Source organism: Notechis scutatus, chromosome 5, assembly GCF_049901735.1.
Source record: "Notechis scutatus isolate UNSWTSFEM ecotype Mainland chromosome 5, rNotScu1.2, whole genome shotgun sequence".
Taxonomy (NCBI): domain Eukaryota; kingdom Metazoa; phylum Chordata; class Lepidosauria; order Squamata; family Elapidae; genus Notechis; species Notechis scutatus.
In genome coordinates this window covers 2,125,737-2,153,581 of record NC_142013.1, presented here as the reverse complement: position 1 = coordinate 2,153,581, position 27,845 = coordinate 2,125,737, and the positions used below count along the sequence as shown (strand labels likewise).

Genomic DNA, 27,845 nt, shown 5'->3' with positions numbered 1-27,845 from the left:
CAGAATTCGATTCCAACACCCAAGGGAGGAAACACCCAAGTTTAAGAGAGAGAGAAAGCAAAAGGCGAAGAGATGTGGTAGGACTCAACGGTCAAGGAAGAACCTCGGGGCAGGATCTAAGGAAAAGGGCCTTCAGAAACAATAATTGTAGCTTAACGCCTGTAGAGATTCTCCATCATGCAGGTCGTGGTTGTCTGAAAGGTGCTTTTTTTTCAAGAGGCAACTGGACTTTCTGGCTTTTTTCTTTGAAGACATTTCGCTTCTCCTCCAAGAAGCTTCTTCAGTTCTGACTGGATGGTGGGGAAGGGAAGGATTGATATTCCTTGCAGACAGCTGGTCATTTGCATCCTTTGAGAGGGTCGTTGAGGCCACTTGGAAGTTTACCTGCGTCCTCTCAGGGTCACCTGAGTGGTGCAAATGGTTCCTGTCGCCTGCAATTTTTCCCTCTGGAAATCCATTCCTACTCCCCCACCGTTCCAAGGGTCTTCATCCCAAACCGTACAGCTAAAAATCGGTAAATCGTGCGGCTTGTTTGATTTTGCGCTCAACAGTTCCGCGACGGGAGTGAGTGAGTTTTAAATTTGGAATTTTTAACTGGGACCCGATTGATTTATTTAGAAACAGATCTGGTACGTCTAAGGCGATTTCCCAAAGGGAAAGTATTTTCGCCAGGTTGCACAGAATCCACCTTCTCTCCTCCCACTTCTACACTTCATAAATCATGAGAACCAATTAACTGCAACTGGAATTTCTTAATAGACACACAGAATGGCCTTGAAGTTTTCAACTCCTCTACCTCCCCTCCATTCTGTGGCAGCTGAATTTCAAAGCTGACAATGGCAGGTTACCCAGAGCCACTGTGTGTGAGTTAGGGGTGCTAGATAAATTTAAGAGTAAATTTAAGAATAAATTGAAGAATAAATTGAAGAGTAAATTTAAGAATAAATTGAAGAGTAACCTTTAAGAGTAAGTTTAAGAGTAAATTTAAGAATAAATTTAAGAGTAAATTTAAGAGTAAATTTAAGAGTAAATTTAAGAATAAATTTAAGAGTAAATTTAAGAATAAATTTAAGAATAAATTTAAGAGTAAATTTAAGAGTAAATTTAAGAATAAATGTAAGAATAAATTTAAGAATACATTTAAGAGTAAATTTAAGAGTAAATTTAAGAATAAATTTAAGAATAAATTGAAGAGTAATTTAAGAATAAATTGAAAAATAAATTGAAGAGTAAATTTAAGAATAAATTTAAGAGTAACTTTAAGAGTAAGTTTAAGAGTAAATTTAAGAATAAATTTAAGAATACATTTAAGAGTAAATTTAAAAATAAATTTAAGAGTAAATTTAAGAATAAATCATCAATTATTTTACCTTTCCGCTCCTTTAAGTATTCCGGGTCCACCAAGACGACACCATCTGCAGAAAAAACAGGGCCACATAAATGAGAGCCAAGTGGAAGTACAGGCAAAGAGAGCAAGGACCACCCCCTCCTGATCCGAGAGCACGGAGAGCAGAGAGAAGGCGAGAACAACGGAGACTGAGCCAGCTACTCGGGAGGAGAGCGTCCCGCCCCTCTTCACAAGGCACAGCTGGGGACTGAGATGTAAGGAGGTGCTGGTGGGAGGGGCATCGGTCGGGAACAAGCGTTGAATCGTGTGCACTTGCCGACACCCGGAGATTACGGTGCTGTCTTGTGCGGCTTGCTCGGTTTGCCTGCATTGCTGAACTTCTTCCTCCTGATTACGGTTTGACTAAACCTGGCTTACTGGACTGCTGGCTCTGGTTCCTGTTTGGCTGAACCTGGCTTATTGGACTGCTAGTCCTTGCTACTGTTAGGCTAACCTGGCTTATTGGACTGCTGGTCCTGATTAGTTTGGCTAACCTGGCTTATTGGACTGCTGGTCTTGATTAGTTTGGCTAACCTGGCTTATTGGACTGCTGTCCTGGTTCCTGTTTGGCTAAACCTGGCTTATTGGACTGCAAATCCTGGTTACTCTTTAGCTAAACCTAGCTTATTGGACTGCTGGCCCTGGTTACTGTTTGGCTAAACCTGGCTTATTGGACTGCTGGCTCTGGTTCCTGTTTGGCTGAACCTGGCTTATTGGACTGCTAGTCCTAGTTACTGTTAGGCTAACCTGGCTTACTGGACTGGTAGTCCTGGTTACTGTTTGGCTAAACTTGGCTGGCTGGACTGCTGTCCTGGTTCCTGTTTGGCCAAACCTGGCTTATTGGACTGCTGTCCTGGTTCCTGTTTGGCTAAACCTGGCTTATTGGACTGCTAGTCCTGGTTACTCTTTAGCTAAACCTAGCTTATTGGACTGCTAGTCCTGGTTACTCTTTGGCTAAACCTAGCTTATTGGACTGCTGGCCCTGGTTACTCTTTGGCTAAACCTAGCTTATTGGACTGCTGGCCCTGGTTACTGTTTGGCTAAACCTGGCTTATTAGACTGCTAATGTTAGCTCAGGAATTCTGGGAGTTGAAGTCCACCACCAGACTGAAACTTGCCAAGTTTGAAGACCCCTTGCTCTGGATCCTTCTGGATCTTCCCATCATCCACCCTGGATCATCTTCAAAGGAGGACACCCTTTCCTCTGGAAACCCCCCCCCCCCTCCACATTCCGCTCAGCTTCGGGTCCAAGTAGGTAGCATCCTTCCCCTCCGTCCCAAAATTCTGATCTCGGCTACTTGACGGAGTTCCGACCGCTCCCCTTCGATCCTCCGCTTACCAACCGGGTCGACGAGATCTATGTGATCGACAAAGTCTCTCTTGCCCAGGTAAACGGTGAGCTGCCAGGGGACAAAAGGACAAGAGAGGGCATCAACAGCCAGGACAAAAATGAAAGAGGCCCAGAGGGAGACGTATGAAAAGGTATCGGGTTTCCTGCTTGAACAGGGGGTGGACTAGAAGACCTCCAAGGTCCCTTCCAACTCTGGTATTCTGGTGTCTGTCGGTCCTATCATCTCTCTCATCTATCTATCATCATTCTCTCTTTGATTTAAGAATAAATCATTTAAGAAAATTTGATTTTTCTATCTTTCTTTCTATCATCTTTCTCTTTTTATCTATCTATCTTACCATCTATCATCATTCTTTCATTTCTTTCTTTCTTTTCTATCATCTTTCTTTTTCATCTATCATCTATTTATCTATCTACTTTCTTTCATCTACCATGATTCTTTCATATCGTTCTTTCTTTTCTATCATCTTTCTCTTTTTCATCTATCATCATTTTCTCTTTCATCTTTCTATCATTTTTCTCGTCATCTACCTACCGACCAACCATCTATCATGATTCTCTCTTTCATATCTTCCTTTCCTATCTATCTATCTATCTATCTATCTATCTATCTATCTATCTATCTATCTATCTATCTATCTATCTATCTATCCATCCATCCATCCATCCATCCATCCATCTATCTATCATCATCTCTCTCTTCTTTCATTTCTATTTTTCTATCTTTCTTTCTATCATCTTTCTCTTTTTATCTATCTGTCTATCTAACCATCTATCATCATTCTTTCATTTCTTTCTTTCTTTTCTATCATTTCTTTTTCATCTATCATCTATCTATTTATCTATCTACTTTCTTTCATCTACCATCCACCATCGTTCTTTCATATCATTCTTTCTTTTCTATCTATCATCTTTCTCTTTTTCATCTATCATCATTTTCTCTTTCATCTTTCTTTCTATCATCTTTCTTGTCATCTACCTACCTACCGACCAACCATCTATCATGATTCTCTCTTTCATACCTTCCTTTCCTATCTATCTATCTATCTATCTATCTATCTATCTATCTATCTATCTATCTATCTATCTATCTATCTATCTTTCATCTTACCTACCTACCTAATTATCCTTCTCTCTCTCTATTATCTGTCTATCATTTATCTATCTCATCTCTCTCTCTCTCTCTCTCATTAAATTTCTACACTGCTCATCTCACTGATACAACCCCCTCTTCCCTTCTTAAACCTTCCTAGTCCAGCTGGCCACTGGAATTGAATTTAGTTTCTAATTCAGTTTATGTCCTCCATGGCCATTCCGGTCAGCGCTGGCGGGAGCGTTCTTGGCATTTCCTGGACCAGGCTGCTGTGTCCGGTCCCCCTGTCGGCCTGTGTCGGGCGAGGCGGCTCAGGATGAGGTCCCAGGCCCCCACCCAACCCTGAGCTGCACACCTTCCCTGCTCCCTTCTCTGATCAGCTGGCGAAATCAGAGAGAGGGAGGAGGGGGAGGAGGAGAGGGAGGAAGGAGAGAGAGAGGGGAGGGAGGAGGGAGGGAGGGGAAGGGAGAGGAGGGAGGAGGGAGGGAGAGGGGAGGGGAGGGAGGGAGGAAGAGAGAGAGGGAGGAAGGGAGGGAGAGAGGGGAGAGGGAGGGAGGAAGGGAGGGAGGGGAGGGAGAGAGAGAGGGAAGGAGGGAGGAGGGAGGGAGAAAGGGAGGGAGAGAGAGGAGGGAGGGAGGGAGAGGGAAGGAGAGAGAGAGAGAGAGGAGGGAGGGAGAGAGAGAGGGAGGAGGGAGGGAGGGAGGGAGGGAGGGAGGGAGGGAGGGAGGGAGAGAGAGAGAGAGGAGGAGAGGGAGGGAGGGGAGGGAGGGAGGGAGAGAGAGGAGGGAGAGGGAGGGAGAGGGAGAGGGAGGAGGGAGAGGAGAGAGAGGGAGGGAGGGAGGGAGGAGAGAGAGGGAGGAGGGAGGGAGGGAGGGAGAGAGAGAGAGGAGGAGGGAGGGAGAGGAGAGGGGAGGGAGGGAGAGAGGGAGAGAAAAGGGAGGGAGAGAGAGAGAGGAAGGAGGGGAGGGAGGAGGGAGAAAGGGAGGGGAGGAGGAGGGAGGGGGAGGAGAGAGAGGAGGGAGAGAGAGAGAGAGGAGGGAGAGGGAGGGAAGGGAGGGGGAGGGAGGGAAGGAGGGGGGAGAGAGAGGAGAGGAAAGAGGAGGGAGAGGGAGGGAGAGAGAGGGGGAAGGGAGAGAGAGAAAGGGAGGGAGAGAGAGAAGGAGAGAGAGAGAGAGAGAGAGAGGGATGGAGAGGAGGGAGAAGGGGGAGGAGAGAGAAAGGAGAGAAGGGAAGAGAGGGAAGGAGGGAGGGAGGGAGAGAGAGAGAAGAGAGAAGGAGAGAAGGAGAGGGAGAGGAGAGAAGAGAGAGAAAGAGAGAGGTGGGAGGGAGGGAGAGAGAGGGAGGGGGAGAGAGGGGGAAGGAGGGAGGGAGGGAGGGGAGAGAGGGAGAGGGAGGAGAGAGAGAGAATGTCTTCAAAGGGTTTTCAAAGGAGCTGTCTGCAGACAGAAAACAGACCCAGAGGGCTCTGGATGGGGGAAAAAAACCTGCTTTTTCAAATGTATTCTGCCTTTTATGTCAGCTGCAAGCCGGGAAACGGAACACGTCTGTTTGTGAATGGTTATTATTCCTATCACTGAATATATTTTATTCTGTTTCCAACACAAATGTCTCCTGAAGTGCCTCATTTCCCACAAAAAATCTAATAAAAAAACAAACCACATAATAAAAGCAGTGAATTAAAAACAATATAAAACCACCAGACTGTAATAAAGAGGATGAAGGGAGAGAAAAACAAAGGAAAAAAACCCAGAAATAATAAAATATTATATTATAATATTATAATTATCCTAACTTAATTTTTACTCCTCCACTCTGGAGTGGACGGGATCTTCATTAGGGCTTATTTTGGGGGGTAGGGCTTATATTGGGTACACATGTAAAAAATCAAGCGAGGACTTACTTTCAGGGTAGGTCGTATTTTCAGGGAAACAGGGTACCTGGCTTCCAGGCTGAATCATGGTTTAATGAGCTAAGCTTTCAACAGACCTGCTTTCCATTCCTGGATTATTTTTTTATCTTCCCTTTCCTTCCCTTCCCTTTGGTTCCCATGGAAAACCCAGGGGAAACGAAATGAAAAGCAAGGACCACCTGCCTGGCCTTGACCGTGGTCAAGGTGACTCATGAACCGCTTACTCACAAGGCCAGCTGGGGCTTATGGATGTCGGCAGAGGCACCAGCAGCTCACTTAGCAACGCCATGGCTGGCTGGCACTTAAGACCAGCAGGGACTCTGCGTCCCCCATCAAGGAGAGCGGGTGGAAGAATCATTTTTCCGGGCTGTCTGAACAGAATAACAGAGATGGAAGGGACCTTGGAGGTCTTCTAGTCCAGCCCCCTTGCTTAAGCAGGATATCATTCTGAACAAATGGAGAATAGGTTGACCCCCATCTTCTTTGGCCCCTCAAATATTGGAATATATATCACTATCATGTACCCCTAGTCCTATTTTTCATTGAAATAGATATCTCCAATTCCAGCAACTTCTTCGTATATTTTATATCGGCCATTAATGCAATTGAGCGAATCCAGAAGTATTTCACGGGAAGAGTCCTCCACTCTTCTGCTCGCAACCGAATACCCTACACCACCAGGCTTGAAATTTTGGGCTTGGACAACCTTGAACTACGCCGCCTACGGTTGGACTTAAGTGGTAGTACACAAAATTATCTGCTTACAATGTCCTACCGGTCAGTGACTACTTCAGCTTCAATTGGGAAATGAAATCCACCCATGCTGGCTGGGGAATTCTGGGAATTGAAGTTCGCCCATGCTGGCTGGAGAATTTTGGGAAATGAAATCCACCCATGCTGGCTGGGGAATTCTGGGAATTTAAGTTTTGGAGGGAATTGCCAATTTTGGAGAGCTCTGGTTTTAAAGTGTTGCCATTGGATTAGGGTTTCCTTCCCCCCCTTATTTTGTTAAATTCCTCCCCATCCCTGGATTAACTGGCCTTCCCGTTTCCATCACCCCGAAAACCTGAAAAATGAACCCAAGAGGTCTCTTACCTTGGCATTGGGACTGGCTTTCTTGAACACTCTGCAAAATAAAACGATGGGGGAAAAAAGGTGAGTGGAACAGGAAGGATGCATCTCGCCCCGAATTCAAAAGCTGCTCCGCGTCAGGAAACCTGACGCCCACCATGACTGACGGTGGCTTACGGACATTGGTGGGAAAGCGGGTCCCGTATCCCAGAGCTGCAGGAGTCACAGGACTGGCCCTTTGGTCATATAAGATCAGCTGCTCCTCCACCCGGGTGCACCGGCCTGCCATGGACTGGAAGAGCTGTTCCGGGATGACCAAAGGGCCAGTCCTGTGACTATAGCAGTTCTGGAATACGGGACCCGCTTTCCCACCAACGTCAGGAAGCCACCCTGGGGTGGATTTCCTCCCCTCTGCAGAAAAAGCAGAAGCAGCAGAGACACCCTGGGAAAATCCCCCAAAAAGTGTGCAGGAAAATCCCCCACCCTGTTTTCCTACCGATCGATCGTTCTTTATTTGGGATCGCAGGATACCGTCTCCAGCTCCGTTCTCACAGGGAGAGAGAGAGAGAGAGAGAGACTTTTGGCTTCATGCAAGGAAAACAGCAGAAGCTGCAGAAGTCTTTCTTTCTCTCCCCCAAACTTTGCCAGAAATGAGTCTTTGCCGGCGCAGCCTCTTGGAGAAGGAGGCCTTGCAGGGTCCCTGTCGTGTCCGTCGCGGAAGGAAGCTCGGAGTCAGTGACTTGGTTTCAGCTCTTTATTGGCTCCGGATACAGCTTGGGCTTGAAGGGAAAGACTGCGCTTTTATTTCCGAGCCGCGGCGGTCATGCTTAATGGCACCGCTGAATCTCCCGCGATTAGTTTCCACCAATCGCGGGGATTCGCAACGGCCAATCAGTGCGCTCGCCGACCAATCCGGCCGCCGCGCGCTTTAGCCAATCGCGACGCTGGGCTACGAGTATGTAAATTGACTGTACAGAACAGTCCCAAAGACTCATTTCTGGTGGAGTTTGCGGAAGAGAAAGAAAGACTTTGGCTGCTTTCCTTGCATGCAGCCAAAAGCAGAAGAAAGAAGCAGAAAGAAGCAGCCCGGTGGCCAGGCCAGGCGCATGGGGCGAGTGGGCCAAGTTCCCCTTCCACACTTTCCTCCCTCTCCTCACTACCACATGTTATTCGCAATGCAAGCGACGCAAACCTTGTGTTCCCATGGACCATGTGGGTGGCGCAGCCTTGTGTTCCCGCGCAGCCTGGATTAATTGCTTTGGGGGGGACATTTCTCTGTGGACCACCAACATTTTCTCACGGACCACCAGTGGCTGGCGACCACTGCCCTCTACCATTTCAGGCAAATGATTCTCCAATCTCTTCTTAAGAGCCACCAGCGTTGCGGATTCTAGTGGCGAGCAGTTCCACTGGCTAATTGCCCTCACTGTTAGGAAATTTCTCCACAGCATTCTCGGGCAGAAACGCTGGCTCATGTTGCACCGCCCGTTCGGCCTGGATCCAGCATTTCCCTACTTCCGAGCCTCTGCCAGAGGTTGAGAGGAAACAAAATGGACTCCGAGATTCTCAAAATGGACTCCGAGATTCTCAAAATGGAACTAGAGAAAATGGATGCTACCAAGTGCAGGTCCATTAAATGAAAGAATAATAAGAATGAATTATTAAAGATTAATTCCTGCAACGGATGTATGCAGGAAGTTGCAAAGTGTTTGGAGTGGGAGGTGGGGGAATCTTAATTTGTCTAGTCTAATGAACAGAAGGACCAGGGGTGACGCAATAGCAGTATTCTAATATCTGGGGGGGCTGACCCAAAGAAGAGGGGATCATCAACCGCTTCTCCAAAGCCCCTGAAGGCCGGAGAAGAAGCAGCGGATGGAAACCCATCAAGGAGAGAAGCAACCCGGAATTAAGGAGGAATTTCCTGGCAGTGAGAACAATTAACCAGTGGAACTGCTTGCCACCAGAAATTGTGGGTGCTCCAACACTGGAGGTTTTCAAGGACAGATTGGACAACAATTTGTCCAGAATGTTATTGGGTCTCCTGCTTGAGCAGGGAGTTAGACTAGAAGACCTCCAAGGTCCCTTCCAACTCTTATTATTCTATTCTGTTGGGTTGTGTTCTATTCTATTCTATTCTATTCTATTCTATTCTATTCTATTCTATTCTATTCTATTCTATTCTTTCTCCTATTCTATTCTATTCTATTCTATTCTATTCTATTCTATTCTATTCTTTCTCCTATTCTATTCTATTCTATTCTATTCTATTCTATTCTATTCTATTCTATTCTATTCTATTCCTTTCTTATTCTATTCTATTCTTCATTCCATTCCATTCTACTCCACTCCACTCCACTCCACTCTATTCTATTCCTTTCCTTTCTTATTCTATTCTATTCCATTCTTTCTCTATTCTATTCCCTATCCTATCCTATCCTATCCTATCCTATCCTATCCTATCCTATCCTATCCTATCCTATCCTATTCTATCTCTTTCCTATTCTATTGTATTCCATTCCATTCTATTCTTATTCTCTATTCTAATTCTACCAAGTAGTTCTAATTGTAATGTTATTCTATTCTGTTCTGTTCTGTTCATTCCATGCCAATTCCAATTCTATTCTAATTCTACTCTACTCTATTCATTCCATTCCAAATTCCTAATTCCTAATTTCAATTCTAATTCTAACTCCTAATTCTAATTCCAACTCTAATTCCAATTCCAATTCTAATTCCAGTTCCGATTCCATTTTATTCTAATGGTTGCTAAAAGAACGGCTGTAAGTTCAGGAGCTCAGATATTTTACAACCATAGTTTGCATCCGATTATATTATACTACGTTTATATATATGTCACTTCTAATAAACAGAGAGCTATTTATAAGTTGCTGGAAAAGAGACAGAAATTGCTGCTCATTAACATTCCTGCAGTTCTTAAAAGCAGCCAAAGCTTTTTTTCCCAGGAAAAAAGGAAGAAAAACTGGGTTTCTTCCAAAAAACATCCGATAAATCTCTCCCATGGCTCTTTCCAAGCTTTCGAAAACAGCACCAAGGCACTGATTTAAGCAGCCCTCAAGTTACGACCATCATGGCCATTATGGGTCACAACTTGTGATAGTCATAAATCAGGCCTCAGGACATAAACATTTGTAAATCCAGTCTGGTTACCATGTACTCAAAACGCGGTCATGTGACTAGGGAGGAACAACTGTCGGACATTTGAATCATGTCCCCAGCCACTTTTGTGTCCTTCTCACAAGCGACTGGATAACTAACTTAACCGCTGCATAGATTCACTTAGCAACTGTGGCAAGAGAGGTCACAAAATGAAGCAAAACTGTCATGCCCCTGTTGGAACCTGATTCCGAGGGAGAGATGGAACAGCTGACAGGAAGTGGGAGTGTGGCTCCAGTGGCGGTGGAGGAAACTGGGGAAGGGCACAGTCTGGCTGGCCATTCAGAGGAAGACCCAGGCCCACCCCCTCTGCATCCTAGGGCACGCAGGGAGGAAAGGAGAAGGGAGCAACGTGGTTTACGGGGGAGGAAAGGGCCCTGATTCCCTTCATTAGCTGCAGCTGGGAAAACAGGATTTAAACGGCGTTTGCGCACAGCACCTTGCTGGAAGCAAAGCCTGAAATTATTCTGGTTTGTCACGTCTTATCTGGGTTCTGGGCATCCTCCCAACTGTGTATGTTTTGTTATCTTTTGAAGTCTGCAACTCCTTATCCTGCCCTGTCTCGTTCATTGCTGCAGCTGTGGTTTGTGTTGGCTTTTATTTATAATTTATGTGTACTTTGAGTTTGAATGGAACTTCTTCCCTTTAAAAGCTTTTCTTGGGAGAGTTTTTTTCTCCAGCCGATGATAACTGGACACTGGGGGCCAAGTTGGAGGAATTAAAGGGACTTTACCTATTTTTGGGACTTTGTTGCTTTTGTGCCATACCCCTTTGGGTCACCACAAAAACTCACTTGGTCAAACAGCACCCAGGCTTCTGGACTGCCCCTATAAAGGCAGGTTCACTCAACAACGGCTCAATTCACTTAACAGCAGTGGCAAGGCAGGTGGTAGAATGGGGCCAAAACTCACTTAAATTGCTGTCTCGTTTAGCAATGGAAATTTTTGGCACTCAGCTGTGGTGATAAGTCAAGGACCGCCTGTTAAACAGAGTTGGACAGGACCTTCAAAGTCTTCTAGTCCAGCTTCCCATTCTGGACCAATGGCTGACCAATCTCTTCTTCAAATTGCCCCCAGTGATGGAGGATCCACTGGTTAATTAACAGAATAACAGAGTTGGAAGGGACCTCGGAGGTCATCTAGTCCAGGGGTCACCAATCTTTGGGACTTCAGGGACCACCAAACTCGTAATTTTAAATTCCAGGGACCACTAATATGAATTTTGACTGACAGTGGCTTGCTGACAGTGGGAGAGAGAGAGAGAGAGAGAGAGAGAGAGAGAGAGAGAGAGAGAGAGAGAGAAGAGAAAGTCTGATCTAACCTCCTTCTCTCTCCTCCCTCTCCCTCCCCCTCTCTGTCTCTGTCTCTGTCTCTCTCTCTCTCTCTCTCTCTCTCTCTCACACACACACACACAGGGGTGGGATTCAAATTTCTTAACAAGTTCTGTGGCCATGGCCTAATTTGTGGGTGTGGCTTGGTGGTCATGTGACAGGCTGGGCATGGCTTGTATGTAAATATTATAAATATTTATATAAATATTGAATTTTTTATTAAAAAAAAGAGCAACTTTTACCCCAAATCAGGCAAAGCAGGCAGGCAGATTGAGTTGCTCACAGAATCACAGATTCACTCAGAGATCTGTGTTTCTGCCATCGGCTAGCTGAGTCTGTACTGCTTCAGTCCTAAGGAAGGTTCGTCTCTGCTTAAAAGCAGAGCCGAAGATCTAAAGACTAGCTAGAAAGCAAGAAATGCAACCATGTCCTGCTTTGTAGCTAATCTAAATCTCCCGGCACAGCAGAACAGCTGATGGTCGGGGGAGAGAAAAAAAAGGAAAAATAGCAACTTAGCAGGCAAGTTTGCCATGTAAGGAGTGAGTGGGAGGGGAGGGTTCTTGCGGGCCATGTGGGCGGCGCAGCCTTGTGTTCCTGCGCATCCTGGATGAATTGCTTTGGGGGTTGCTCTGGGGATGACATTTCTCTGCGGACCACCAAAATTTTCTCACGGACCAGCCGTGGCCACGGCCCACTGGTTGGTGACTACTGATCTAGTCCAGCTCCTTGTTCAAGCAGGAGGAAACCCTACGTGCCATTCCAGACAAACGGCTGTTCAATTTTACTTCTTAAAAACCTCCAGTCTTTGCAAAGGCTTGGAAAAATCGAGGAAAAGAGGCAAGAAGGGAGTGGGGGCTGCAGAAATGAACCCCCCCTCCTCAACCCAACCCTCTGCCTTGACCCCTGTCACCCCCTCCTCCACTCCTTCCTCCTCCTCTGTCCCACTCCGCTTTGCACCAAAAATGAAACAAACCCTTCCTCTCTTCCAACGGAGAGAGAGAGAGAGAGAGAGCAGCAGATGCCACTTGCGCAAAGCGAGGTTGGCGGGGGTCCCGTTGCCACAGCAACGGAAAGGGGATGAAAGAGTGCCCTTCCGTGGGGGTACCAGCCGGCTTACGGCTTGCCTTTCTCTGATGGGGCTGCCCGGCCCTTCCCGCAGGGCAGAAAATGGGTCAGGGGGCTCATTGGACTTCTTAGTTGCAGGAGCTGCATCATCGGCCTCTGCAGTTGCGATCCTATGACATTTTGTGGGGGAGGGGCAAAGGGAGGGAGAGAAGAGGTGTGGGGTGTGAGCCTGCTTCGGTGGTGGGGCACGAGAAATCAAATGGGTGCCAAGGGGGCTGCCTCGCCCCCCCCCCTTTCAAATGCTCCAAATTGACTTTGAAGGAAGAAGGAAGTGGGGAGGGGCTAAAACATGACCCACCCCCCCGGACTACAAGCCCCCCCAGGACAATTTCACTGGATCATAAAAAAAGAAATAAAGAATATACGTTAATATCAAGACGTAAACAATAGGATGATGATTATGAATAGGATTGTTGAGATTATTATATCTAATATCATATGATATTTTCATTAGAAGGTATGTTGAGGGGGGAAAAATGAATAGAGATATAATGCCAATTGCTGCTGCTATATTATTATTATTATTGTTGTTGTTGTTGTTGTTGTTGTTGTTGTAAGATTAGAGAATGACTATCCAGGTAAAACGAATGTTGTAAATAATTTTGATGGAAGATGATAAGTTCAAGTTTTAAAAGATAAAAAACTTATATAAGAAAAATGGGAATAAAGAAAAAAATAATAATTATAGGCAGTCCTCAACTTACGAAGCATGAAATTTCCCTTGCTAAGCAAGATGGTTGTTAATAAAAGTATCTTTTCCAAATCCTCAAATGGGAAGGCTGCCAAAGCACCAAGATCAAGCAATATATATTATACTTATACATATACATACACACACACACACACACATATTACTTATTATACACAAGCCTGATGATGGCAGATGAGATTCTGCCGAAACGTCGCTACAACTTTAAAAGCACAACTGTAAAGACATGGTAAAATACCCGAACAAAGCTGAATACCACACACACACACACACACACACTTATTCTTACTCCTGTTTATGCTTATACCTATTATCTTGCAAGCGATTGACAAATAAATAAATAAAATAACTAAAATCACCAAATCTCCAGAGCCGTAAAGCCTACCAACTTGAAATTTGGCACATATGTTCCTCTTGGCTTCTAGGTGCTCACTAAGAAAGGATTTTTCCAAACGACCATCATTTAATTTTTATTCTAATTCTAATAATTCTAATTATTTTTAATTTTATTTCTAATGCTAATTAATTCTAATTCTAATTTTCCCTCCAACCTCATGCCATATAATTCTCCTTCTGGATTCCAGTGTGAATTTTCTCTCGCTTCCTTTCTTAACGACTGATGGATTTGCTTTAATCTATTTCTATAACATCCCGCACCCCCTAAAGATGCGTTGGCCATCGAGACAGGCAGCTGTAAGTAAACTTTATAAGGAAACAGACAATCCTATTCGAGTTGCCACGTCCAAAATGTTGGCAAACGAGACCCAAAACAGATGCCGAACGGTTGGTGCTCTTGGCTACAAAATCTGGAGGCTGGGCGAGACAAAATGGACTATCAAAGCTTTAATTGACAACTTGGACCTCTAAATCCATGCCGGGGTTACTTTTTCGACTCTTTAGCAAGGATTAACACCTATGTTACTCTGTAAATTAATGAATTAAGAACAGCCTCTTTTTACAGGCGATAAAAACATTTCTCCACAATTTGCGACCACCACGGAGCCCAAAATGAATGCGGCTAATGCGAAACCTTTGTTAGGCGAGTTTCACCTCGTTTTACAACCTTTTTGTGCCACCGCTGTAAAGCGAATCATTGCAGTCCTTAAGTTAGTCAGGCGGTCGTTAAGTGAATCCGGCTTCCCCGTTGGCTTTGCTTGTCCGAAGGTCACAAAAGGGGACATTCACACGTGACCCCCAGGGAGATGCTGTGACCATCATAAACACGGGCAGAATGTTTCCCGACGGTTGCCCGGGGTATTGGTAGTCCTCGACTTACGGGCATTCGTTTAGTGGCCATTCGAAGTTATGACGGCGGCACTGAAAAAAGGTAACGGATGGCCTTTGTTTGCGTGTCAAGGGGCTACCTCTCATAGAAACAATTTTCTATTCAATGCGAGAAGAATTCAAAAGCTCCGTGAAAAGCTTTGGGGGCGAGGAAGAGGAGGATGACAAAGCCCTGGGGATTGCAAATAAGGTTGTGTGTGTGGGTCTTCATCACAAGCAACACAACGGGCGCCTCCAAAGCCGAGAAGAAGAAGAGATTGGAAACCCATTTGTTATACATGACCTAGGGAGGGTCTCCGGCTTGGGTAGGGGCTTGGTTGGATTCAGGGGTGGGATTCAAATTTTTTAACAACCGGTTCTGTGACCCTGTTTTCCCCCCACCATGTGCCTCTTTTTGCCTCCTGGGCCTCAGGGAGCCTCCGGGGTGAAGCAGTAAGGCAGCGAGGGGGATCCCGGTACAGCTGATCGTTAGAACAGCTGATCGTCGGGAGGGAAAAAATATATATACCTTAAGGCTTTTGCCTCAGAGAAGCCTCCTGGGGGGCGTTTTGGCTCCCAGAAAGCTTCCCTGAGGCCCAGGAAGGCAAGAAATGGAGCATGGGGGGTGCGCAACATTCTCCCCCTGCTGCTTTTTGCCTCCTGGGTGAAGCAGGTAAGGCAGCGAGGGGATCCCGGTACAGCTGATCGTCAGAACAGCTGATCGTCGGGAGGAAAAATATATATATACCTTAAGGCTTTTGCCTCAGAGAAGCCTCCTGGGGGCGTTTTGGTCCCAGAAGGCTTCCCTGAGGCCCAGGAAGGCAAGAAATGGAGCTTGGGGGTGCGCAACTTTCTCCCCCACTGCTTTTTGCCTCCTGGGTGAAGCAGGAATGCAGCGAGGGGATCCCGGTACAGCTGATCGTCAGAACAGCTGATCGTCGGGAGGGAAAAATATATATACCTTAAGGCTTTTGCCTCAGAGAAGGCTCCTGGGGGGACTTTGCTCCCAAGAAAGCTTCCCTGAGCCCAGGAAGGCAAAAAGGAGAGTGCGGGGTGACAGGGCCTCCGGGTGATGCAGCACCCCAGCTGATCGTCGCAGCTGATCGTCGGGGGAAAATATTATCCTTGGTTTGCCTCAGAAGCTCCTGGGGCCTCAGAAGCCTCCTGGGGGAAGCGTTTTTTTACTCCTAGAAGGCTTCCCTGAGGCCCAGGAAGGCAAGAAATGGAGCATGGGGGTGTGCAACATTCTCCCCCACTGCTTTTTGCCTCCTGGGTGAAGCAGTAATGCAGCGAGGGGGATCCGGGTACAGCTGATCGTCAGAACAGCTGATCGTCGGGAGGGAAAAAATATATATACCTTAAGGCTTTTGCCTCAGAGAAGCCTCCTGGGGGGCGTTTTTGCTCCCAGAAGGCTTCCCTGAGGCCCAGGAAGGCAAGAAATGGAGCATGGGGGGTGCGCAGCAGTCTCCCCCTGCCCCTTTTTGCTTCCTGGGCCTCAGGGAAGCCTCCCGGGTGAAGCAGTAAGACAGCAAGGGGATGCCGGCACCGCTGATCATCAGAACAGCTGATCATCGGGAGGGGGAAAAATAAATACCTTAAGGAGTAACTGAGCAGGGGAGAACGCAGTCAGCGAGGTCAGGCATGCGGGATCGGGAGGGGCGGGTGGAGAGGGAGGGTCCAGCCAGGGACACGATTTACCGGTTCTCCAAACTGCACAGAATCGTAACAGCCGGTTCTATAAAACCAGTCTGAACCAATAGAATCCCACCCCGGTTGGATTAGATGACCTCCCAAGGTCCCTTCCAACTCTGTTCAAGGCAGAGAACAGATCCCAGAGCACCAGCGAGCCTTCTTCCCTTTCTCCCGAAAAACCCCCTTTAAGCGCTTCCTTTTCCTCTGCCCTCCCCTTCGCAAAACCTCTGGAAAATTATCGGCAGCCAAAGGAGAGAGCTGGGAAGCAGCTATAAACAAAGGCCTGGTGAGAAAAAAGGCTACAATCCCCTCTCTCTCTCTCTCTCTCTTTTGTTTTTCTGGCTTTTCTCCCAAGAGGATAAACACGGTCTGTGCTTTCTCTGTTTTTCAGAATTGGGGAGGGGAAATGGGGGGTGGGGTTTTTTTGCCAGGAAATGCCAGATTCCCGAATCTGACCTCGTTTGCAGGCCTGCCTCCGAACTACCAGCTGTCCTCGACTTACAACCACAATAAAACCCAGAATTTCTCTTGTTAAATGAGACAATTGTTAGACATGATATAGGGTCTCCTGCTTGAGCAGGGGGGGTTGGACTAGATGACCTGAAAGGTCCCTTTCTTCTCTTCCCTTCCCTTCCATATTCTCCTCTTCTCTTCTTTCTCTTCTCTTCTCTTCTCTTCTCTTCTCTTCTCTCCTCTCCTCTCCTCTCCTCCTTCCCTATTATTTCTTCCCTTCCATATTCTTCTCTTCTCTTCTCTTCTCTTCTCTTCTCTCCTCCCTTCCCTATTATTTCTTTCCCTTCCATATTCTTCTCTTCTCTTCTCTTCTCTTCTCTTCTCTTCTCTTCTCTTCTCTTCTCTTCTCTTCTCTTCTTTCTTCTCCTTCTCTTCCCTTCCCTATTATTTCCTTCCCTTCCTTATTATTCTCTTCTCTTCTCTTCTCTTTTCTCTTCTCCTCTCCCCTCCTCTATTATTCTCTTCCCTATTATTCTCTTCCCTTCTCTCCTCTCCCCTCCTCTGCCCTCCCCTCCTCTCCTCTTCCCTATTATCTCCTTCCCTTCCTTATTATTCTCTTCTCTTCTCTTCTCTTCTCTTCTCTTCTCTTCTCTTCTCTTCTCTTCTCTTCTCTTCTCTTCTCTTCTCTCTCTCCTCTCCTCTCCTCTCCCTCCCCTCCCCTCCCTCCTCTCCTCTCCTCTCCTCCCTATTATTTCCTTCCCTTCCCTATTATTCTCTTCTCTTCCCTTCCCTCCAACCTCTCTGAATTGCCAAGGTTAAAAAAAAAACCTTTGCTTTACCAGAAGAACCACGATAGAAACTTCCCCTCCCTTAACCCAGTTTGCTGCATGCTGCGACCTTATTCTGTTTTACTTTCTACTCAATTGGTTTTGCTTTGGAACAAATTTTATTTGCGGCTTATTCTTGAGGCTCCTGGCTGTTATCTCTGATTTTCAGGGATCTTTGGGGGTTGGTTTCTTTTTATTCTTTCCATTCCCACCGTGGATGTTTTAATTGCAAGTTTCTTTATCGGGAGGTTGGAATCTCTACCCAGCGTGAATCTTGATCGATTCTTCAGCCGACAAGCAGCCAGAAGGAATGAATAAATAAAGAGATGAAAAACCCATCGGCCCGAACGGAAAATTCCTTTTGATTCATCACCACTTGGGGGGAGAAAAAAAAAGCATATGAAATGCCCACTTTTAATTGGAATGAGGTAGACACGGGACAGGGGAGAGGAGAGATCTGGGACAAATAAAAGGATGGAGATCATGAGGGTTAATTCAGAAAGCTTGCAGCAGACAAGAATGAACTGATGATGTTACCTAGTTGGGTCACGAAAGGTCTGCAAGGAAATAGCCAAGCTCAGAGAGCAGAGGACCTCAAAATCCAACCTCTATTCCCTTCTAGGACTGATGATGTTCCCTCGTTGGGTCATGAAATGTCTGCAAGAAAACCACCAAACTCAGAGAGCACCAAGGACCCCACAGTCCTCTCCACAAACCCTCTCTTTTCCAGCACTGATGATGTTCCCTAGTTGGGTCATGAAATGTCTGCAAGAAAACAGCCAAGCTCTGAGAGCACCAAGGACCCCATAGTCCTCCTCCTCCTTCTCTTTCCTGCAAATCCCCTCCCTTTTAGCACTGATGGTATTCTATAGCTGGGTCACAAAATGTCTATAAGGAAACAGGCAAGCTCTGAGAGCACCAAGGACCCCACAGTTTTCCTCCTCCTCCTCCTCCTCCTCCTCCTCCTCCTCCTCCTCCTCCTCCTCCTCCTCCTCCTCCTCCTCTGTGAGGAGGTTGGGGAGGAACATAGGCCAGTCCTGGAGTCTGGGGAAGGCCCAGATGAGGGCACTGGGTCAGAGGCAGAGATGGGGCCAGGACCGTCCGACAGTTATCAGCTGCCTGAGTTGGAGATCAGTAGGGCAGAAGAAAAGCTGGAGCCTGTTCCCAGTGTGCGCATGCACAGAGCTGCCAGAGGAAGGGAACAGCTAAGGAACAAAGGTCGACTCGGGAGGAAATCCACAGGTGGACGGTGAATGGCCCCTCCCATTGGGAATAAAAGAGGAGCGAAAGGGGAATGGGGTTTGCAGGAGACAATTACTTCAATTCATTTGGGTGAAGTTCTGTTCCTGCATTCTTGCCAAACATTGTCTGCCATAGTGTGGCATCTGGAAGCTATCAGACTGGCAACTTTCCAAGCCTGATAAAGGTCTGTAGTTGCGAACTTTCTTGAAAGACTGTTGGCCGGGTCTTTGCTGGAGAGGAATTCCCTTCAAACGAAATAAAAGGGTTTTTTTTTCGGGACGAGGAGTCGGCTTCGTGCTTTTAGGGAAACCTCGGCCAGAAAAAATCCCTTTCACTTTTTTAACTCTCAGAAGCCATTCCTGCGTTTTCCTATCCCATAATCCTCAGCCAGCCTCCAAACACACCCAACAGTCTCTCAACGTCTCCTTTCTGGAGCTGCAGGAACCCACCCTGCCTGCCAGGGGGCTGGTTTGGCCTTCTTCAATGTATGCCTCAAGGGCACCGGGCTGGCCAGTTGGCACCCAGCCCCCCAAAAAAGAGTCCATCCTCAAACCGACTTCCTGGAAACCCCAAGAAGAGTGCCAAGGTAGCCAGCAAGCTTCAGCACCAGCTGGGAGGGTCAACGGATGGGAATAAACCGCAAAATTTGGTTCAGATGCTGCCAGGAAAAGCCAAGAACAGGTGGCCCTTGACCACAATGAAACCCAATCTTTCTGTTGTTAAATGGGACGTTCGTTAAAAGTGAACTTTGCCCCATTTTATGACTTTTCTTCTCGCAGTTGTTCGGGGAATCTCGGCTATCGATAAGTTAGTCACCCGGTTGTTAAGTTAGGAACCCAGTCGTTAAGCGGATCTGGCTTTCCCCGTTGACTCTGCTTGTCTGAAGGTCGCCAAAGGCGAATTGCATGACCTCCCCCAGGTCGCTGCAACCGTCGTAAATACGAGCTGGTGGCCAAGCGCCTGGATTTTGATCACGTGCTCATGGGGGAATGCTGCAAATATCATAACTTTATAACTTTGAAAACTGTCGTGAGTGTTGTGGGCCATCGGCAGCCTGCAGTGCGGGCAGGAGAGTCAGAGAGTGGGGGGGAACATGGGCCAGTTTGGAGGGGACTCGGACGAGGGTCCTGCATCCGGTGCAGAGATGGGGCCGGGGCCATCTGGGAGTTATGTGCTGCCTCAGGAGCCTCTAGAATCTGACAGCAGTGAGGCAGAGGAATAGCGGGAGCCTGTTCCCGGTGTGCGCTTGCACAGAGCTGTCAGAAGGCAAGAACAATTAAGACAAAAGGGGCGACTTGGGAATAAGGCTTGGAGGTGACTGGCCCCTCCCATAGGACATAAAGGAGGAGCAAAGGGACACGAGCCTTTGCAGGAAGCAACTTTGTTCATTCTGGTGGGTTTAAACTCTGAGGCTCCGTGTTGAATTTGTGCTCCGTTTGGCCTTGTAACTAAAATGTACAGCTACCTAAGAGCTTAATATCAATTAAATACCTGCGTTCTCTCTATTTCCTCCCACCCCCTTATCTTTAATTCCTTGTCTTCCTATTTTCCCCCCCCACTCCTGTTCTACACTCTTATGATAGGCCTATGTGGGCGGATGAGCTTAAGGAGGGAAGTATATTCAGCTGCCTCGATTTTAAATTAGATATTGGAGGATTGAAGAAGCCACAATCTGTACAATTATCTATCTGCAGAGCCTGCCTGGTTTGCTTCGAAGTTATTTTCATTTTTAGCAGGCTGCCCTGGTAGCTTATTAATCCCCTGAATGGCTGCAATTAATGGGGAGGGATGCAGAATTTGCTTTAATTGATGACTTAAGGAGAAACATTCCTTGTTTGTTTGTTTTTTCTATTCCAATGTGATGGCAAAAACAACCACAAACACCACCCCCCACCCGTTAATGTGGGTTTTCCAAAAATGCCAATTTTTTTTGGAAAGAAAGATTTGGATCAAACTTCATCGATCAATCTTGGATTGGAATTGCTTAATCTGGAATTTCTCCCAACCAGCCCTTGGGTGTTGAAGAACGTTCATTTCACGTATGGATGAACAACAATTGATGCACAACAATTCGCTTAATGATCGTTCAAAGTTACAATGCTGAAAAAAAAAAAAAGCTTACATGTTCTGTCCTAGGCTTCCCAAAATCACGAAGCCGACTCCTCATCCAGACAAAACCCCTTTTATTTAGGCTAAGGTGAATTCCTCTCATTCACATCCAGCAAAGTCACAGCAAACAGTCTTTCAGGAGTGATTTACAACCACAGACTTTATCAGGCTTGGAGAGCTGCCAGGCCGATAGCTTCCAAATGCCGCTCTGTAGCAAACAACACTTGGCAAGGAGTCAGGAACAAATCTTCACACTAATTAAACGAACTAATTGTCTCCTGCAAACACCACTTCCCTTTCGCTCCTCTTTATTACCTGTGGGAGGGGCCATTCACCGTCCACCTGAGCCTTTACTCCTGAGTCGACCCTTGTTCCTTAGCTGTTCCCTTCCCCTGGCAGCTCTGCGCATGCGCATACTGGGAACAGGCTCCAGCTGTTCTTCTTCCCCACTGATCTCAGACTGCGAAGCCAGCTGATAACTGTCAAGATGGCCCTCTGTCTCCGACGCAGAGCCTTCGTCAGAGCCTTCCGCAGACTTCAGGACTGGCCCAAGCTCCTCCCCAACCTCCTCACTGTCCGAGTCTGATGCCAGCTCTGCTGGCTGCTGGTGGGCCAAAACATTATGGTCGTTTTTCACACAACTACAGCAGCAGCCTCATGGTTGCATGATTAAATTCAGATGCTTGACAACTGATTCGTATTTATGACTGTCACACTGCCCCAGGGGTCACGTGATCCCCTTTTGCGACCTTCTGACGAGCAAAGTCAGGATAACAGAATACCAGAAGAGGTGGGAGGGACCTTGTAGGTAATCTAGTGCAGTGGTGGCTAACCTTTTTGGGCTCCTGTGCCAAAAACTGTGCATGCGCTTGCAACTCTCGCACTCACATGCCAGCTTCCCAGAAGGCAATACGTGCATCCCCATGCATGCACATGCAATCCCCACCCACCCCACTCACCCCTTACCTGCACTGTGCCTCACAGCTGATTTTCAGCTGGTTTGAGGCCTTTTTCGGCCTCCCAGAGGCGGGAGGAAGGTTTCTGCAGGCTTCTGCAGGCCAAAAACTAGGCCCGTTTCGTCACTTCTGGTATTTCAGGAAAAACAGGAAGTGACGAAACGGGCCTAATTTTCATCCTGCAAAGCCTGCAGAAGCCTTCCTCAAGCCTCTGGGAAGCCAAAAATAGGCCTCAAACAGGCTGAAAACCACCTGTGAGGCACGCGCATGTACAGTGAGGTAAGTTTGCCGGCAGCTTGCGTGCCAGGACAAATGGCTCCGCGTGCCACCTTTGGCACACGTGCCATAGGTTTGCCACCACAGATCTAGTCCAACCCCACCCCTCCCAAGCAGAAGACCCTACACCATTTCTGACAGATGGGCAGCAGTCCAGTCAACAGAGAATCCAGATTCACTTAACAACCGGGTGTCTCACTTAACAACCGCAATGATCCCCCTTAACCACAGTGGCCAGGAAGATCGCAATGTGAGGCAAAATCTCACTTCATACCGGTAACTGTCTCCCTTGGTGATGGAAATTTTGAGCTCCATTGCGGTTGTAAGTCAAAGACTTCATGTATAGCACGAGTAGTTATTTAGTAAACCACAAGTAACAGTGCTTCCAACTCCTGGTTTGTATTAAGTAGATTAGATCAGATTAACAGAATTGGAAGGGACCTTGTAGGTCATCTAGTCCAACCCCCTGTCCAAGCAGGAGACCCTACTCCATTTCTGACAGATGGGAGTCCAATCTCTTCTTGAAAGCCTCAAGTGATTAGGCTTAGAGTAGACTAGCAATATTGGATTTACGGTCAACCCTTTTCTTTGTCCCTTACATATTATGTTATATATTATTGAACCAATTGTTTTATTCTATGCACTGCACTTAGAAATGCCTAATGAATAAATTATTGCTGTTAGCAAGCCCGAGAAAACACGATCAGAGGGCAGAAGTGGACAAAATTTTATTTATTTAAAGTCTAGTGTGGGATTTTCCCCCTCTCCTGTCACAAACCACAGTGTTGGTGCTAAGGAAGTTTTGAAATGATGGCAATTACAGGCACCAAGTATGAAGCACTCTTTAAAAAACAAACAAACCACTTTTTACGGATAGTAGAAAAATATTTTTTCCCTTTTAGGTTTTTCGTAATTCCAAGCGGAGTGAAAAAAATGACCTGATAAAACCTGCTCACCTTTATTTACAAGCCAGCATGAAATACACTGAAAGCAACAAGCAAAGGGGTGGTCCTTGACTTACGACCGATTGCTTTGTGTCACCGGGAGCTGATAGGAGCTGCCAGAAATACTGTGCATAAAGCTTAAATAAAGAGACTCATCCTTTAGGTGCAGGGAGAGGGAATTAAAAGGATGGAGATCAGGAGCAGATTAATTCAGGAAGATACCAGTAGACAAAAATGAATGGATGATGTTACCTAGTTGGGTCATGAAACGTTTTCAAGAAAACAACCAAGCTCAGAGAGCACAAAAAAACCCACAGTTGTCGTTTCTTCTTCTTCTTCTTCTTCTTCTTCTTCTTCTTCTTCTTCTTCTTCTTCTTCTTCTTCTTCTTCTTCTTCCTCTTCCTCTTCCTTCTTCTTCTTCTTCTTCTTCTTCTTCTTCTCTTTCTCCTCTTCCTCCTCCTCCTCCTCCTCCTCTTCTTTTCCTCCTCCTCCTCCTCCTCCTCCTCTCCTCCTCTTCTCCTCCTCCTCCTCTTCTCCTCCTCCTCCTCTCCTCTTCCCTCCTCTTCTTCTTCTCCTCCCCTCCTCCTCCTCCTCCCTCCTCCTCTCCTCCTCCTCCTCTCCTTCTTCTCCTCCTCTCTCCTCCTCCCCTCCTCCTCCTCCTTCTTCTTCTTCTTCTTCTTCTTCTTCTTCTTCTTCTTCTTCTTCTTCTTCTTCTTCTTCTTCTTCTTCTTTCTTCTTCTTCTTCTTCTTCTTCTTCTTCTTCCTCTTCTTCTTCCTCTTCCTCTTCCTCTTCTTCTCTTTCTCCTCTCCTCCTCCTCCTCCTCCTCTGCCCCTCCTCCTCTCCTCCTCCTCCTCCTCCTCTTCTCCTCCTCCTCCTCTCCTCCTCCTCCTCTTCCTCCTCCCCCTCCTCCTCCTCCTCTTCTCCTCCTCCTCCTCTCCTCTCCTCTTCTTCTTCTCCTCCCCCTCCTCCTCCTCCTCTTCTTCTCCTCCTCCTCCCCTCCTTCTCCTCCTCCTCCTCCTCAGAAATCCCATTCCTTTCTAGTATTGATAATGTTACCTAGTTGGGTCATGAAACATCTTCAAGAAAACAGCCAAGCTCAGAGAGCACCAAGGATCCCAGTCTTCCTCCTCCTCTTCCTCCTCTCCAGAAACCCCACACGCCATTCTAGAACTGAAAGTGTTACCTAGTTGGGTCACCCAGTCGTCTTTCATGGCTAAGGCAGGACTTGAACTCATGGTCTACTTTCTTTCAAGCCTCATGCTTTAACCGCTAGACCAAACTAGCTAGTAAACCAGCTCGATTTTATTCCTCTATAATATTTATTTCAAAATGGTGCCCTTGAGGTCTCTTTCCCTCCGGCTTCTCTTCACTACAACACATGAGCTGGTTTCTAGGCCGCTCAATAAGACAGATTCAGGAAATTATTATTATCATTATTTTAAAAAGACTATTTATCTTTGCAAGGAGAAAAATGAAGGCAGAGCTGGGAAGAGTTTTTCTGCTCAAAACGCTGGCTTGCCTCTTTTCCAGAAACTTAAGAGTCCACTCGATACAAAGCAATCGGCATTGTTTTTAGTCTGCTGCAATATAATTTTAATCATAGTTTTAATTGCCATAAGCTCCCTTGAGTGCTGTTCGTTATATTAATTTCCAGGGTGAGAAGGGAAGGATGTAAATTTAAATAAAGTAATATTAAAGGAAAGCTCAGTTGCTGCCAGTTTACGAGCCCGTCTCGTTGCTGAATTTGCAGGCAGCTACACGCTCCTTTCCCCCTTTGCAGATCAGGAAGATAATTCAATTTTTGAGCTTCAAAACTGGGGAATGGGTATGTGAGGAAGTAAAAGGAGGACTCACAAATTTTTGGGGGGGGGGGGTTGTCACAATTTGTTGGGAATTGTGGTTATTTGCTGAGCTTGGTTGTTTTTGTGCAGACGTTTCCTGACCCAATTAGGCAACATCATCAGTGCTAGAATGGAGTGGGGTTTGTGGAGAGTAGGAGGAGAAAGGAAGAGGAGGAAGAGGAGGCAAAGGAGAAAGGAAGGAGGAACAGGACGAGGAGAGCAAAGGAGGGAGGAAGAGGAAGAAAGAAGAGAAGGAAGGAGAAAGAAGAGGAGAATGGAGGGGGAAGAGGAGAAGGAGGAAAGAGGAAGAGGAGAAAGGAGGAGGAGGAGAAAGAAAGGAGGAAGAGAAGGAGAAGAAAGGAAGGAGGAAGAGGAGAATGGCGGAGGAAGAAGAGGAAGAGGAGAAAGGAAGAAGAGGAAGAGGAGGAAGGAAGGAGAGAGGAGAAAAGAGGGAGTAAGAGGAGGAGGAAAGAGGAGGAAGGGGAGAAAGGAAGGAGGAAGAAGTGGAAGAAAAAGGAAGGGGGAGAAAGGAAGAAGAGGAAAAAGGGAGGAGGAAAAAGGAAGAAGGAGTGGGGAAAAGAAGGAGAAAGAAAAGGAGGAAAAGGAAGAGGAAGAAGAGGAAAAGGAAGGAGGAGGAAGATAGGAGGAAGGGAGGGCAACCGTGGGATGCTCAGTGTTCTCTGAACTGGGTTGTTTCCTTCCAGATGTTTCATTACCTGGCTAGGTAACACGATCAGTGTGGGGGAGCACGGGATTTGTTCCCCGTTTATATACAACAGCTTCCCCTGCCCGAGTTGGTGTGAGCCTGGTTTTCTTTTTAGTTCTTTGATTGGGACATTCTGGTTTGTCTGGTTTGTCTTTTTTTTTTTTTGCATGGCGGGTAAATGTGGTTTCTCTCTATGTGCCCGTGGATGGCTGATTTGTCAGAATGCCAGACCTCCAGGAATTCCCCAGAGTTTTTGGATTTGGCTGGATCTAAGATGCTCAACCGTTTCCCAGTGGAAACTATGGCTACGCCTGTCCCCGTGTTGTGAAATTAAAGAGTTTTCATCCCGTCTTTTGACTGCCGGCTGGTATTCATGGATGCGCTTGGCTAGTGGTTGTGTAAAGAAAATAACCTTACACTTAACACCCAAAAAAACCTAAAGAACTTATAATTGACTTCAGGAGGAAGAGAGATGTACATTTACCACTGTACATAAATGGTGAGGAGGTGGAGAGGGTTGGTGGTTTTAAATTTCTGGGCACTTCTATCTCGGAGGACCTCTCATGCCCTATGAATGCTGACATGCTTGTGAAGAAGGCACAGAAGAGGCTGTACTTCCTAAGAATTATCAGGAAGATAAATCTACCTCAGCATCTACTCCTGTCCTACTACTGCAATACTATTTAGAGTGTCCTGACATACGGCATCCTTGCATGGGATGGGAGCAGCTCTGGAGTGGACAAAAAAGGCTCTACAGAGAATCATTAAAACTGCCCAGAATATCATTGGGCTCCAGCTACCAGCCCTGGACGACATCTTCGCATCTCACTGTTTCAGGAAGTCGCATAACATTCTCAGCGACTCTTCCCATCCTGCTCACAATCTTTGTGAATTTGGCAGAAGATGCAGAACAATTAAAACTTGGACCACACCTTTTCTGATTATTATTTTTTATCCCAGAGCTATAATTGCACTTAACAATGAACTTAAAGGAGCACCATCAGTGAGCTGTTGGACAGGATGACTTGGTCAGATGCTTGTGTGTTTTTTGGGGGGCGGGGAATTTTGGTGTGTGTGTGTGTGAGTGTTTGGGGATTGTCGTGTGTGTCCATGTTGAGTCTGGTCTCTGGGTGTTATGTGAATTTCATTGTATGTGTATACTGTGTATATACGTACAATGACAATAAAGAATTCAATTCATTTCAGATAACAGATAATCAAAGTTGGAAGGGACCCTATAGGCCATCTAGTCCACCCCCTCACCCAACTGGGAGACCCTACACCATTTCTGATTTGTGGTTTCTTCCCCAAACCCCAAAAACTTTAACCTTAGTCTGTCTCCTATTGACCTCACCCCTTTCCCAAGAGGTCTATCGGGGGCGTCCATAAGCGAACCAACATACCTATCGTCCCTGTCCTATTGTTTCTTTTATTTTTCTTATATGTATCCATGTATTCATAACTATGTTTTTACTTATACCTATTATCTTGCAAGCAATTGATAAAAATAAACAAATAAATAAAATAAATGGCAGTTCAATCTCTTCTTGAAGGTCTCAATTGATCAATTCAATCAGCATCCTCCCTGTTTGTCCCACATAGTGGCGTTACGCTCCTTACACTGTATAGAGTAGGTGGCCCAAAGAACAGGCAGCAAAATCATGCTTTAAAAAAAAAAACCACACACACAAATGCATACACAAACAGGAAATCAAGGCAGATGGCGGTTGCAGAAAACAAGAATTGGAGCCAAAGGTGGGGGTGGATATGGAGGCGGGGTGGGTCAGGAAAGGATGGGGAGGTGTTTTTAAGCAGGGGTGGTGGTGGGAGGGTAGGAAGGAGGAACCCCCTCCCCAAAGAAAAAGATGGAGCTGCTTTGCTTTTCACGCACAAGGGAGAAAAGTCGAAGAAAGATCCTGCACGGCAGGGCCTCCCCATGCTGCATTGCAGGCTTGGCCGGCAGGGACTACAATCTGCATCATCCACACCCAGCTGAGCCAAGATTAGCCTTGGCAATGACGGCCTATGAGTCATCTGTTGTTGTTGGGGTGGTTTTTTTTTGTGTTTTGTTTTTTTGACAGAAGGTCTTAAAGAAAGAATGTAAACGAAGGAAGGAAGGAAAATTTGCTTGCACAGAAGAAGAAGAAGAAAAAAAAAGACTCAAGTCAACAAAGGGGTCAAAAATAGAAAAATTGCCCTTTTCCAATGTCGTAGTTCATTCCTTCGAAAACCACTGGCTTTTTGCGAAGAAATGAACATCCTGGTGAAGTTTTAAAGGGAAGACAACCTGGGTCACCCGGCAACACCATATAAAGCTAGAAAAAAAACACCACTATTGGTTATGAAAAAAAACGAAGCCACGCTAGGAAATCTCACTTTCCTTCGA

At 46.4% G+C, this 27,845-nt stretch overlaps 1 protein-coding gene across 2 annotated transcripts in view; it reads right to left on the bottom strand.

Annotated features, from left to right (window-relative positions):
• The window catches only part of ARRB1 (arrestin beta 1), a 73,874-nt gene that overhangs the window by 21,530 nt on the left and 24,499 nt on the right, over positions 1–27,845 (bottom strand). For both annotated transcript variants that reach the window (XM_087965945.1, XM_087965946.1), the window contains exons 2-4: positions 6,836–6,866; positions 2,727–2,787; positions 1,371–1,415 (exon numbers count right to left, since the gene is read on the bottom strand). In XM_087965945.1, the coding sequence (XP_087822071.1) occupies positions 1,371–1,415; positions 2,727–2,787; positions 6,836–6,866 (137 nt within the window). The remainder of the gene's footprint in view (positions 1–1,370; positions 1,416–2,726; positions 2,788–6,835; positions 6,867–27,845) is intronic.